Source organism: Pleurodeles waltl, chromosome 7 (assembly GCF_031143425.1).
Source record: "Pleurodeles waltl isolate 20211129_DDA chromosome 7, aPleWal1.hap1.20221129, whole genome shotgun sequence".
NCBI classification, from domain to species: domain Eukaryota; kingdom Metazoa; phylum Chordata; class Amphibia; order Caudata; family Salamandridae; genus Pleurodeles; species Pleurodeles waltl.
The window spans coordinates 63930722-63946370 of NC_090446.1; the positions used below are offsets into that span (position 1 = coordinate 63930722).

Sequence of the window (15649 nt, forward strand, 5' to 3'; positions counted from 1 at the left end):
GCATTGACAAACACTAATGTCCTCATGCTCTCTGTAAAGGTGTATGACCTGCTTCCAGTGAAAGACCTCACCGGGTATTATCATGGAGGGAGGAACTTGGAGGAAGCCGACTTTACGCCCTGTGTAAATCCCGAGCCCGTCTTCCAGAATGGGCTGATCTACTATCCATCATCCTTAGACAATGAGAATGACGTTTCTGATCTTTTGGAGGTGAGTCTGATCTTTCTTCACTCTGCACACGCCACATCTTGCTCTGATTATTGCATTGCCAGTGTTCTAAAGATTGTGTTCTTCATGTACAGGTTCAGGACTACTTGCTCTAATAGAATTCTTCTGCTGAGCACTACTTCCCTCTTATAGTGTGTCCATTCTCCCTATGAACGTGAATGCGTCAATATGTATGTATGTATATATGTATGTATGTATGATGTATTTTTGTATGTTTGTATGTATGTATGTATTATGCGTGTATTTATTTATTTAACAAAGGAACAACAATATTTCCTGAAATCAACATTACATTCGAATTGTTTGAGAGGGTCATAAATAATCAGGAGAGGATTGAACAGGAGCAGAGGTGGCAATCATGGGTACAAGGAAGGGGTGGGAGTGGGAAGACAAACACATCTGTTAGCTGGATCTCCAACACGTAAAATGCATTTCCTAAAAGAGAGGAAATTAGAATTAAGTTTGATGGTTCCAGGGATCTAGTTCCATATTCATTAATTTTGATGGTTTCAAGGATCTGGTTCCATATTCATTAATTTTTATGGTTTCAAGGATCTGGTTCCTTATTCTTGGATCTAAACCAGCGAAAGTCTGGATTGCAGTTTTGCTTTTTGTTTAATGAATCTCTACGAGGCTTGATTTGCCTCATGTCAGAGCCCTATGTGATTTGTAGGATGCATGTTTCCAATGGTCACCAGTTGAGTTCTTCTTTTGGACGTGGGTGATATAACTGGAGTTTTGGAAATCAGGATTGCTGCATGATGTAGGTTGACCTTGAGATGTGGTGATTGTGTTTTTGTATAGTCCAGCCAGGAGGCTCTTGCCTCTATAGGAAATCACTAGGACTTGGACAGCTGTCCTGAATTCACCTAGTGTACGTGATTAAATTCTTGAGTCTCCTTTACAACTTGTGGTACAAAGATTGCATTATATTGATGGCCCTTCTCTCTAATATATCGAGCTTGTCTTTACCATTATACAGATGTGACCAGGTTAACACGCAGAATGATGAGTGATGGGTACAGAGGTAATACAATGTATTATTGTCACTAGTTATACCTGCTCCTGCCCTTCTCCCTCCCCCAACATTTTTATAGTTCATTCTTTAGTCCAAGCACTTTCTTTAGCTAAATAGAGGAGATGAGACATAGCCTGCTTCCATCTGGTACGATTAAGTACTTCAGTTCTCACACTTTAGTAATTAAGAATCTTTCTGTAGCAAGTCCCTCATTCTGGATGACTCCAGGGTCCTGATGTATCTTTCCTGCACCCATAATTAGCAATGCCCTGTGTATTTGTAATTCAGAGGTCCAGGAATGGCGTGGCATTCCAAGTTGCACCTAGGTTTTTCCCTGAGAAATGAGGAATTTGTGTGGCAGTCGGAGTTTACACACTTCCACACCTCTTTGACATTCTCCACAGGGACCTGTTGTCAAATTTGTGCTGTTGAAATGCCTGGGGGAAAGGTATCAAGTGTGAAATTGTACCATTTTAGTTATAATTCTGAGTTTAGCACCAGCAATAGGAAATGCCAGCCAGATATGGAATCACATGCCTCTCAAAATGAGGTCTGTGTATGAGTTTTTTTTTGCTGCGTTGTTTGGTTAATTGCTATCCGTTGTGTCTGTTCAGCCTTTCCATTCTGTAAGGGCAGGGCCACTGGAATAATGCGGCAGAAGAGGGCCAAACTTTGCAGCAGGTTGACTAAATTATGCAGCAAAAAGGCAAAGTATGCAGTGTAATGCTGCACATTTTGTGATAGTATTACTCATTATTTTGTTCTTTTTACACATAGTCTGCAAAAGGATTTTACCTTATTGGTACCAATTAAACAAACAAATACAGCAACAAGCAACTGAAAGGTGACCAGTCAAGTTTAGGAACTTCGATTCGTTTGACCTAGAAACAATGTGTTTTTGGAATCTGTAGATTATACAGCAGAAGATGGATTATGTGGCAAGAGGCAAATTCATAGTTATGTGAAAAATGCCACAGATGCATAATTGCATAATTTCAGTAACTCTGCCTAAGGGTCCATCTAGCACATGTAATTAATCATGAAGCACACACAGACTGGGGTGCCTTCCCATTTGTCGCCACCTTTTCCTCTGAAAGGAATCCATTTGCTCATTCTTCATCCATGTCACTCCCTGTTGGGTGTGACCAGAGATCGGGGAATCCTTGGGGAATCCACATAGGATTCACCTCCTTACTCCAGGGTGGCACTCAAAGACACAAAAATCCACCGAGAGGTCACAACTGAGATTCTTGTAGAGTTTATGATGTCACCAGTGATGATGAAAACAATCGACTCACGTTAAGGTGTCGCCACAGTGACTCCCACATTGTCATTCATGGGAGCGCAAAGCTTGGATTCACTCCACCAAGTGCAAGGTTTTGATCATGAGAATATGTTGTAAATGAAGACAGTACTCCAAGGTGTGGTGTTCTCAGTGCAGATGGTGTAACTAAAAGATATGTCTTCTTTTTTTCAGGGAATGGGTTTGAAGGTGGTGACCAACGGTGAATTCCAAAAGCCACATATATGCTCCACCATCCGTGTTGGGTATAGTCACGATACTATGGGTAAGGCAACAGAATTATTATTATTATTGTTATTATTATTATTATTATTATTTGGGGTTTTATAGAGCTCATCAGCTACTCCACCACTGTCCCAGCGCTAACAATAAGATCTAACTCAATGAAGAACAACAACTAAAAGCGAGACCCAAAGAGCCAAGTCTTAGAAGGTTTTTTTTAAAAGCACCATGTCCCATGTGGCCCAGAGTTTTAGTGGAAGAGCATTCCACTCCTTGGCAGCCAAATAGGAATAGGAACTACCACTCCACCACCAGCAGGGAATTGGAAGACCGAAGTGACCTAACCGGTTGGTGTGGAATAGAAACTACGACCCCACCACCTGCAGGGAATTGGAAGACCGAAGTGACATAACCGGTTGAAATGGAATAAATCTGTTGGGCAGACACTGAGGGGCTTTATGATAGAAAGCTCAATGTTTTATCACTAAGCCTCTACACCTAACATGTTCTTTCAAAGGCACCTAGTGTAGATGTTTTAGAGCTGGCTGAATGGGAGCACTCATGAGGAAACGTAGGGCATTCTGCACTAGCTGTAATCTCCTCGGTGATTAGTAGAATACTTCTTAACAGTGCTTGGAAATCTCAACAGAGTACAATGGAGGTCAAAGTGTAATTTATCATATGTCAAATCTAGACATATTGTGGATTGGGAGCAACAAGCATGGCTCTTTATGTCCACCACAATTGATTGCAAAACCCTTTACCACATGATTGCAGTGGTCACATAATTAGCTATGCCAATGTATCTCAGTCCTGATCTTTGAATTCCTCCAGATGACTCAGTCCTAGGGCTACATACTTAGTACTAATGAGGAAGCTCAGTACTAACTAGGGTTGTGCAAAGTGTATTTGTTTAAGTTATTTTATTTTTGCAGGAAAAGGTGCAGATTGTAGCCTTAGGGAACATTACATAGTTTCCCAGTTACATTCATCTTCGCCCAAGCAAAGCTTTTGCTCATTTGCAAGATCATTTTACATTTAAAATTATAAAATTCTAACTTTAATCTAATCCAGTTGAAAATGTATGCAGAATATTTCTCGAAAAGTTTCTGAGTTTTTTAATGTACAAAGGGGCAAAAGATAAAATGTTGGAGTCCTGTAAAATTCATAATGTTGCCATAGAACTTGGTGAGTGTTGCAGAAAACCTTTTGTGTTGGCAAGCCTTAACTCCAACCTGCTACAACTCATTGTGCACAAGACTCTGGACTACCAAGACTGGACTGCTGATGCACCTGAACTCTACCTTCAATTAGGATTCTGTGATTATGTAATCACAGGACAGTGGAACTCTCTAGAAAAATGATCACTTTTAACCATATGGGAACGATACAGAATGTTCAGGGGTGAGCCCTGATCAGATGATCAATCACGTATGAGGTAAATATCAATAATTAATACATTTCCTGATTAATCTGAACCCAGAAGTGAGACCCGAAGGAGAACCACAGAGTCAGCTTAGTTCATGAACACTGCTACTACCCAATATCTATTCCTGCTAGTCCACTCCTGGGGCCCCCCACACACACACACACACCCAAAGGCATCAATGCTCCCAAATCACGATTACCAGCACCCTTTGTAATTGCAGTCCTACCTCACACAATGTAACTTAAAGATGTCCAGTCTCACACAGACGCCCAATCTTCTGACCTGATCAGATGCAATGTTCAAAGTTTCTTGGTTCCCTTCCAATTTTTAGCTGATAATTCCCATCTGACCAGGATGGAAGATTGGAAAAAAAAAGAAACTGCATGAGGATGATGGACATGGTACTGACTAGTAGGGGCCTTGTGCATCACTGAAAGGTGATGATATAAACTATTCAGCCCAAACTATCTGTTTTATTGATGGATTCTACTCTCCTATCAATATGGCTTGCCATACTCACCTCCCATGATTCCCTGTTGCAATTTGTCTAAAAGTGCTGCCCAAATATCATTCAAATGCATTTTTTTTGGATTTTGTTTATGTTTTGATATGTTTTATGCCTGTTTTGTTATGTTTGGTTATGTTACGTTTTGTTATGTTTTGTTTTGTGTTATGTTTTGTTATATTAAGTTTTGTTATGATTTGTGTTGTGTTAGTTTGTTATGTTATGTTTTGTGTTATGTTTTGTTATAAGTTTTGGTATGTTATGTTTTCTTATGTTATGTTTTGTGTTATGTTTTGTTATGTTATGTTTTGTTACGTTTTCTTATGTTATGTTTTGTTATGTTTTGTGTTGTGTTATGTTTTGTTATGTTTTGTTATGTTATTTTTTGTGTTAAGTTTTATGTTATGTTTTGTTATGTTATGCTTTGTTATGTTTTGTGTTTTGTTATGTTTTGTTATATTTTGTTATGTTTTGTTATATGTTTTGTTATGTTAAGTTGTGTTATGTTATGTTATGTGTTGTTATGTTATGTTATTTTATTTTATGTTATCTCCTTTTCATAGCACATGTTCTGTCACAGTAGGGCTCACAGCAGGGCCTCTCCGAGTTCAGTACTTAAACACCCTAGTCTCAAAGCCTCTGCCACACTCCAGAGTCTGATTTCTGGTAGTTTCAGTTGGATAACCAGTAGTGTGGGAGTGATATGGAGTATTAGGAGGCTTTCATGTGTGTTGAAATTCGGCCCACTCGGTGCTTAATTTGTTTAAATGTAAGTACCAGGGCCTAAGTAATTTCTGCTGCAGCTGTAACCCCCTCCAAATCCTACTACTGTTTCCAAATGTCAGTGCCTGCATTACCTTCTAATCTTCACACTCATATAATTATGCCACTGTGGACTACAGCAGGGCATTTAAAGATCTATGGATGGCCCATAAATGTTACATCTATCATATTTTTATAGTACCCTGCTTTTTGTATGTAATACTTTACAGATTTGCTCTTCTTAAATAAGGGCATACAGTGCCACCATTTGTTGGACTTTGTTAAATAACTGTAGGTGTTGTACAATATGTGCTGGTGCTGGATACTGACAAACATCAGCATAAATTAAGAAAGGTCTTGTCCATCCTACAGCTGGCAAACCTTCCCTTAAGTGTTGTCCCTGATCCAGCTCAAGGAATTGAGTAAGACCCAATTTATGTGCTGAATCTTTCCAATAACAGACACATCTCTACCACACAGTTACAGTAAATATGTAAGAAAACAGAAACCTTAGAGGTCTTCCAGATGAAGGTGGTCTCTCAGGGCACCCAACATGCAGGAAAGCATACTGCTCCATACCGTCAGTCCCACCCCTACTTCGTGGAAATATCTCAATGGAAACCCCATGCCACATTTGTAAGTGACAGGAACACGCAGAGATTTCATGTCGCAAAAAGGGCAGAGGGCAGGTGCACCTAAGTCGGAAACGTCCCACTCAAAGGAAACTCCAGATAACAGCTCCCTGAACAGTAGAGCTCTGTGCCAATTGCTATTTGACTTCAACACTCACATAGCAGCTGGACTCCTCTATAGGTGGTTGGTAATGTTCGTATCTACAGACTGTGTAATATTACAGAATGTGTCTATAAAGGTAAACTTTGTTAGAACATTTTTAGTGGAAACTGGCTGACACATGAAACTGGGTGCAACATCAAGTAGGCTATGTGAGTTAAATTCATAGTGCTTACATCTGTGTTTAGTGCAGGTAATAAACTGAAATTCTGGTAGGAACAAATTAGCCCTTCTTCCTTCCAAAGTAAAAAATGATTAACAGATTAAAGTGTCTGTGAGTAACACTTGCTTTTTACAGTACTAAGTAGAAGGAGCAATGTTCTAATAGGCACTACAAAGTGGAGAAAAGCCTGAAATAAATCAATAAAACCTGTCTTTGGTTTTCTCTTCCAGTCACGTCGAGGCATTGCAACTCAACTGTAATAAGAAATCAACATCACTTCTCTACTCTACTGTAATAAGTTATTACAGTTGAGTTGTGACATCAGCTACCTCTACCAGAGCCAGCCGATGGTGTAAAGGGCAGTCCTTTCAGCCACTTTGACCTAAACTAAACATTTACAGTTTTAGCTAATTATGAGGCATGCATGAGGCATTTATAGCAGCAGCCTTTTTTTATGAGAAAGGTCATCTGAAGGATGTATCTCCCAGGTCCATCATATTCTAAACTACAACTCCTTTTGAAAATATTATATTTGACTGCTTCTAATGTGTTTTGGAATCACTTCCAAGAAGACTAGTGGAAATTTCATTTTCACAGTACTGAGTCCACATTTATTGTTCATGTCTGCGGAGATTGTACCTCTTTCACAAGAGAAATCAAGAAACCACTGATTAAAAATCGAAAGGTGAGAAGTGTGATGACCCCAAAATTATTAGGAGTAAAATTCTTCCTACGATGAATTCTGCCTCATTCCCCATTCCTCATTCCTCCTGTTTCTCTGTATGGTCACAGAACTCGTTACTGAATTCTAATTAGCTTTTTACATATGATAGTGTTTTTTTAATCCCCTATGTAAAGGCACATTGGAATTAGCTTAAAAAAGATGGGATGGATCTGATCATGACTGTGTAGAGGTGATTGAAGGTACCAGTGAATTCTGTGTAACAAGATTTCAACAGCCTAGAGTTACACTTCAGAATGAAATATTATTGCTTTCCCAGTTAAAATGCGTAATATAGTTTTTCATTTAAATATGCTTCTATGCCTAAAGTTCTTTGTTTTCACAGAGGTTAGCCCAATGATGTTAGCACGATCGGAATCTATGGGTGAAGGTTTCATAGAATTGGCAATAGAGACAGTTCGGAGCTACTTCCCAGAGACCTGGATATGGGATCTGAAGACCACTGAGTGAGTAACTCTTAGTCTTCTTTACCAGTCATCTAGTGCCTTACAACATCTTGAGATCCACCCGATCTGTTGGGAGCGAGAAGGTGAAGTATCTCCTTACTGGCCACAGAGATTCCGCAATAACAGAAAAGATCAGTAGTCCCACATCACAAAACAATACCTGCCTGTTTCCTCCAATCCTTCAGTCAGTTCCTTGTTATTCATGGTCAGGAAAATGCCCAGCATCCTCAACTCTCTTCCATGCACCATTGTCTATGCCACGTTTGGCCTGGTATAAACTGTATATATATATACAGTGCTTCATGTAGAAGCCACTCACTTTTTCCACATCTCCTTTCAACTAGTGCATGTGTTATTGGTGAACATTTACCTCGGAGGGAAACCACGAGAAGAGCTGATGTAGGTACCTCCTCACTGTTCAACTAAAACATCAAACTCCCTCAGATATGAAGCATTGTATCAGTCTTGTTAAAAGTAAATCATAACAAAAATTAAAACCATAGACTTTTTTTCAGATACCTTATTCATTACAATTTATACAATCAGTTGTGGTGTAGGAATATATGTTAATGTTTGCAGGGGTATATACAAGCTCTTGATGGACTGGACAGAAACTACAAATTATAGATATTGAAAGCCACCTGCCCAATCAGATGTGAGGTACACAGTGGATAAAGTAAATAGCACCATTAGTGAGGAAAACTCTGGCACAAATTACAGCTCTCAAAATTAGAGGCAGATTTACAAGCCCCCTGTGGTACTTTAGCACCTCATAGTGCTGCTAGAGCATCATTTTTTTTATGCTAAGGTGTCACTAAGGTGGCTTTTCACGTGTGCCATATTTACAAAGTACACTGCGCCACTTTGTGATCCCTTGTGCCACATTATGCCTGTATCAGGCCTAATGTATGCAAGGGGGTGTTCGGACGCAGGAGGCCCGATAAAATGGCACAGTGAAACCTACAAGTTTTCGCTGCACCATTTTTCCATCATTTTTAATGCCTGCTCTATGCAGGCATTAAAATAAGGCACCCATAGTATTCTATTGACTTCCCTGTGCTTTGCAGCACTAGTTTCAAAATTTTTGACACTAGTGCAGCAAAGCACTACAACAGTGTCAAAATGTTTGACACTACTGTGCTAACAACTGCTGTGGTGATACATATTATAAATATGGCACAACCATGGTGTCGTTAAGTGGCGGTAGGGGATGCAAGAAAAGTGACGCATCAGGACCGATGAACCACTTTCTTGTAAATCTGCCCCTTGGACTCCAAATGCCAACCAAAGGGTGCCAAACAAGCAATCTTAGTCAATCCTCTAAAACCCAGAATCTTAGCCAGTATCTGATGTAGCCCTCTTTTCCCCTTACCATTGCAAAGGAAGATCAAAAGAAGGTAAAATATCTATTAAATTAGCCCACTAAGCAAACTAAAGGAAAGTGGTAGGGTGGAATAAACAAAAGACTGAACAAAATAGTCCAACTCATATATATGTGGTTTACGGATTCAGCTTGCGAACCTTAAAAAGGGTAGTTGGCCTACAGTGCTGGTACAGGTGGTGGCACCTGTAACACCTTCACCAGCACCATTCCGCATGGCTACACTTCTGGTAGGCCAAATGTTCCCCTTGAGTAAACCACTCCCTCAATATCACTCACACCCATCCCGTCCTATCTCAATGTCCTCAGACACAGGATAACCTGAAAATTAATACACCCAGGCCCCATCATAAGTTCCATGGTTTAATGTCCAATAATTATTGCACACAATGAAAACCAACACCGTAGAATACAGAATGTGTGTGATAACGCCTATTACAAGTTTTATCCTAACATAGGGAATAACACGAGGAGCTTACCAGGGGTTGTCAAGGCTATGTGAGGAAACCTGTATTGTCAGCAGTGATGATGTATGAGGGAAGTATCTATTTTTGCTGGTGAGACAAAGTAGTTCAGCTTGTGGTGCTCCTGAAGAAGCAGGATGAGCAAAGCCGGATATAATGATGGTGAGTGAGAGAGAGAGAGAGAGAGAAAGAGAGACAGGAAGTCTTATCTGCTCTTGTCGAGGCTGGATGAGGATACTTGTATTGCCAGCTTTATTTGTTGTTAGTGATGCCTTATGAAGGCGACATAGGGTGCTTGTAAAACTCCAATCCAAATAAGTCCACTCCAAGTAAAGAGAAAGTAGGTTTATTATGCAGCACAGCAGAGCATTCTCTAAGCATTCCATGATCAACATTCTCATGGAATGCAGAACACAAAGCTTGATATGTATTATACAACACATCTCCCTTCAAAGTGAAAGAAGAATAAGCGAGAACAAAACTATTAACTATACTTATATAATTACAACTAGTATAAATGTATGGCTTATTTGACAAAGTCAGCAAACCTCTCTGGTGGCCGTCTAATCCTTCCAGCTACCTAAACTCCAGAAGCCACAGAATCAGTAAAGTCAGGACTAAAAGTGCTTTCACCACTATGGTGATTATTTTGTATAGTTTCATCAAACCTCACAAGAAAGCTTTCCATGCTTTCTTCATCTTTTCTGCTGACATCATGTTCAATTCCAGTCCCAAAACACTTGGCAACTCTTTTTACGTTCCATACTCTCCTATTTTGCTTAATCACACAATTTTTAAACACCTTAAGCACTTTCATTGGTTTTCCATACTTGGAAATCCCTTTATGTACAATTCCATGTTCATGAATCTTCACCCAATCTCCTATTTTGATTTGAGCCTTCGTCTTTCATTTGGTATCAAACCATTCCTTGGACGTATTTTGTTTACACTTCACCCTTGTCACGACATCTCTCACATCACTCCTTTCATTCACTCTTCCCCAATTCTCCTTAAACTACCACTGACATGAACTGGAGGCTGGTTCATGACCTTTTAACAGTTCAAAAGGACTAGCTCCTGTTGTGAGAAGAGTGATGCAATACATCCACACCCTCTGTATCAAAACATTTCTCCAATCTCCTCCTGCATCTGACATATTTTTTAATACATGCTTAGACCTTTGAACTTTAACATTCTCATGTGGTTCATATAATGCAGTAGTCACATGATTAACCCCACAGTGCCTGAGAAACGCTTCTATTTCAAAGAATGTCAACTGCACTCCATTGTCCGTTACCAAAACTGATGGACATCCTTCTCTGGCGAACACCTCATTGAAAGATTTGATGACGACATTAGTTGACGTTTGCGAAACAAACTTCACTTTCGCCCACTTAGAATGATAATGTATCATAATTAAGTCAAAACGAGTAACCATGAGTAGAAATTTAAATGGGCCAGAAACATCTAATGCAATTGGTTTGCCAAGGATACTCTGGCCTCTCCATACATTTCAAAAGTGCAACACTGACCCTCAACATCTTCTCACTATTTGCACAAACCTTACATTCTCTGACTGTCCTGTCTATCATCCTTTCCACACCAGACCACCAAAATTAATTCCCCACAAGACCCTTAATGGAAGACATCCCTGGTTGAGCTTTATGAGCTAGCTTAAGAATGATCTATAGTACCCCTCTGGGAGCAACACGTTTCCCTTCCTTATACAATAAGAGGCATATTTAAGAAAAATGGCACTGCACACAGTGCAGCGCCACTTTTCTTCCACCCATTAGGGCCCTCCTAATGCCACCATGTGTGCACATTTACAATACTGTGCACCATGACAGTAGTTAGGGGACTGGCATCTGAATTTGTGACACTAGTCTGGTGCATTGCAGGATCAGCGTAAACAATTCTGAGGCTAATCCTGCAGAGCACCCAGAGGCCCATTGTAAGCAATGGAAGCCTCCATTTAACGCCTGCTTTGAGCAGGCGTTAAAAGTGCTGAAGAAAATGGTGCAAAGAAGTCTCTTGAATTTCCTTGCACCAGTTTTTTGGGCCCACCTAATGGGGGAACGCTCTCTTTGCATACATTATACCTGGCGCACGCATAATGTAGCGTAGAGGGTTGCAGAGTGGCACAATGCATGCATTGCGCCACTTTGTATACATGGCGTGTCATTATTTGGTCTTTTAATGGCACATTAGCGTAAAAATAACACTAACATGACATTGGAATGGCGCTAAGTGCTCTTAAATATGCCCCTAAATCTCCTTCTACTTCCAACTCATCCGCAACCTTGTACATGGGTAACAGTTCCGACTACAGCTCTCTGTTTAGGCCAGCCTTCCATTATATATGTTTTGTTCCTTGCCAACTTTCATCAGCCCTTTTGCTCTGTTTTAAAACCTCTTCTGATTTTTTTCCAAAAACACTGGGGCCCGTATTTATACTTTTTTAGCGCCGCATTTGCGTCGTTTTTTGACGCAAAATCGGCGCAAACTTCCAAAATGTTGACGCAAAATCGGCGCAAACTTCCAAAATGTAACATTTTGGAAGTTTGCGCCGATTTTGCGTCAAAAAACTACGCAAATGCGGCGCTAAAAAAGTATAAATACGGACTTGGGTACTATGTCCTTTATTGTGGTAACCATCCCACACTTCACAGTTTTGCTTCCTTCCAGAACTTGTTGAATTGGTAAATGGGACAAAAAAGCAGCTGTCACATTTTTTTTTCCTGGGACAAATTTTGTTCCGAACTATATTCTTGTAACCTTGATGTGTGTCTGGCAAAATGCGCCATTAAGTTTCCCCCCGAAGGCCATATGTTAATCAATGGTTTGTGATCTGTTCTCAGCAAAAACCTTCTGCCCCATGCATAGTTTCTGAAGTGTTCTATGTACCAAACGCACACTAACAGCTCGCTTTCAAATACAACATACCTACATTCAGTCTCACTTAACATCCTATATGCGAATGCCACATTCCACTCCTTTGGGACAGTACTCCACCCAGTCAATACATGCTCCCATCCACAGTAATTATACAGTCTTTCCTCTTGCAAAAAGGTATGAGGGTAGGCGGTTTTACAATCTCCTGTTTTACCTGCTCAAACGGGACTTGTTGTTTGTCTGCCCAATTAAATTCTACATTTTGTCTCAAAAGCTCTCAGCGGTTCCATCTTGGTGCCAAGGTTCCAATATACTAGCTATAATATTTACACTTCCCTGCAAACAAAAGCACTTGTTATTTATTAACAGGCACTGGGGCATTGGTAATGGTTTCCACATTGGATTTTCTCAGCACTACCCCATCGCCAGACAGTGTATGACCAAGGTATTCAACAGATGTCTTAAAATTTTTACATTTGTATCCTTTCAGGGTTAAACCATGTTCTTTTAATCTACTGCACACTTCATTAATATGTTGTAGATGTTCCTCTGCTGTCCTGGAGAAATTGAAAGTATGGTCTTGAAAGCATTCCACATACTTATCAACATCTCTGAAAATATAGAACATAGCCCTTTCAAACACAGAAGCCAAAGAGGCTAGTCTAAAGGGCATTCTGGTAAATGAATACAAGACCTGAGGTGTTATGAATGCTGGTAATTGCTTAGACTCCTCAGACAATACAATTTGATGGTATGCCGATCTGAAATCCAAAGTGGAAAAAATGTGCGCACTCTCCAACATGGACATTACTTCATTGATGTTAGGTAAAGGGTGACAGTCTACTAATATGTTAGGATTCAAAGCCCTCAAATCGAAACCTAACCTCAACTTGTTATCAGGTTTGTAGGCCAAAACTATGGGAGAATCTCAACCTGCAGATTAAATTTCTTAAATAATATAGTCTTTGACTACTAAAATTTACATCAATTTGTCTCTCACATTGATGGGTACTCTCAATTTCTGCTAAACTGGTACAGCTTTACTTTTGATTTTAATCGTATGTATACAATGTTTAGCTTACCCAATGTATCAGTAAATACCTCTGGAAAGCATTCTATGACTAGCTTTTTCTCAATGCACGCTCTTGTTCTCTTACGTCATCAACACACAGCAATACTGGATCCTTACTATGGGGATTCAGTACTATCCCCAGCTCCCACTGATCTCTCCAACCCAATACATTCAAACCCTTCACTGCAGTAAAGCTTAAGGAGTGTGCTCCTTGCTTTAAATTCCAATTTCACACACACGTTTCCAATCATATTAATGGTAGATCCCTCAAAACTCTCCTCAATTATATCTGAAGGATGCAAATTACCAACATTAATTATTCCTTCTAATTTTTCCATGAAGTACTCTCTGGTAATAATGGTCCAGGGAGAACCTGAATCTGCCATGAGATTAAGTTCAACATCTCCAACTTTGACAGTGCATCTAGGTGGATGTTTCACATTACATTAATGTATACCCTCCTTGGATTCTCTTACAGATAAAACAATTCCTTTACTAACATCTATGCCTTTTCCACACTCACCCATAGATCCACACATCCCTACATCAAATGTGCAAGACACTTTTCCGCATGCCTGGGTAATATTCCTCTTGATAGCTCTGCAAACTTCAGCAAAATGTCCCACACAACCACATTTTTTACCTTCTTTGTGAATTGCAGGACACCAAACATACGATGCTATATATGTGCTACTACCATATCTATAACGCGTCTCTTCTCTCTCTCTTATAAAACTTGAATCTATTAAGAGAAATGCTTGTGGTAGGTTTAAACCTACTTCCATCCTCACAATAGCTTCCTTATATATATCTAAGTCACCTTGCTCACCCATAGGCATTATTTGAGGTAACGTTCTAAAGACCACTTGTCCTTCCGAGCCAAGACAATGTAAAAATATACTCTTTTTCTTGTGTGTTCCCATGCGTCCACCATCACCTTCATGCATGTGATGAACTTCTCTTTCGATCTAATCCAGGGGATAGCAACTTCACCTTTATTTTGTAAAAAACTGAGCCAGTGGATCAAACTACCTAGAATCAATTTCAGTTCACACAGTAGGAACTTAGTATAGGAGATGTGCATAGAAGGCAGTTTTTCCTAAATTGTGAACCAATTCTCACACATTTTACTCAAACATTTATATGTAAACTTACACCAGTAAGAGTTTGTACTGCAATCTTTTTTTAAAACAAATAAAAACGTGTAAACATTTTTTAAACAGATAAAGAACGTGAAAAATGAATTATAGTGAAAGGTGTGCAAATCACCGGTATGTTAGTCTACACTAAAAAGGTGTGTGAATCACTGCGTATAAGTAATGATATACGTAGGCTCAGTCAAACAGTTCCAATTCAGGTATGTGTATCACCATTTACAGGTGTGCACACACAGCACCTGTGTAAATATATACAAACTATTGTTGTTGGTGTGCATATCACCTGTGAGCTCCCAAAGCAAAATGGTACTCATGTACAAACATGTGATGCGTCTGTACGTAGTGCGTGAGTTGTTGCAGGGAGTGTGTAGAATATCTTACTTCCTTGGGGCTCTCCCTCGCCTCGTAGGATGACTAACGGGACGGTCCTGACAGTTTCCTGTAATTCCTCATGGAGCCCCTCAGGACAGATCCTCGATCTTCCTTACGGCTCGTCCACAAGGCTTCACTGACGGGTGGAGATCAAACGGTAAGTTGATTATATGAGCAACAAAAATATAGCTGACACAAATACACAGTACAAGTTGGAACTAGGATGAACAGGAATATGACTGAAAGCAGCTGAAACAGACACAGAAAATATCCAAAATAAAGGAAACTAAAGGTTTCTCAGAAGGTGTACCTTCTTCCTTTGTCCCCATTGCAGGGCTGCCATTCAAATAAGTCCACTCCAAGTAAATAGAAAGTAGGTTTAATATGCAGCAGAGAGCCCTTTTAGCAGGACAGACAACATATAACTGCTTTGCCTCCTGTATTCCGTGACCAACTTTTGCATTGAATGCAGAATACAAAGCAAGGCATAACATGTAGAATACAACAGGTCTGCTTGCAAGGCAAGGAGCGAGGGATATCTTTTAAACAAAAAACTTCTACCTCCTTTATCAATTGGGTATAGATGTTTATGTTGCCGCTCCAGTAGCTTTCATTTTTATGTTTTTTGCTTACCTTATACTCTATACATTGGAAATATATGCTGTGTCACAAACAATTTTGAGAATAATATTTTAAAT

At 39.7% G+C, this 15649-nt stretch overlaps 1 protein-coding gene across 1 annotated transcript in view; it reads left to right on the top strand.

Annotated features, from left to right (window-relative positions):
* Window positions 1–15649, top strand: part of LOC138303635 (alpha-2-macroglobulin-like) — a 168610-nt gene that overhangs the window by 92959 nt on the left and 60002 nt on the right. Inside the window, exons 16-18 of the mRNA XM_069242932.1 lie at window positions 40–210; window positions 2724–2814; window positions 7490–7610. Coding sequence (XP_069099033.1) covers window positions 40–210; window positions 2724–2814; window positions 7490–7610 — 383 coding nt within the window. The remainder of the gene's footprint in view (window positions 1–39; window positions 211–2723; window positions 2815–7489; window positions 7611–15649) is intronic.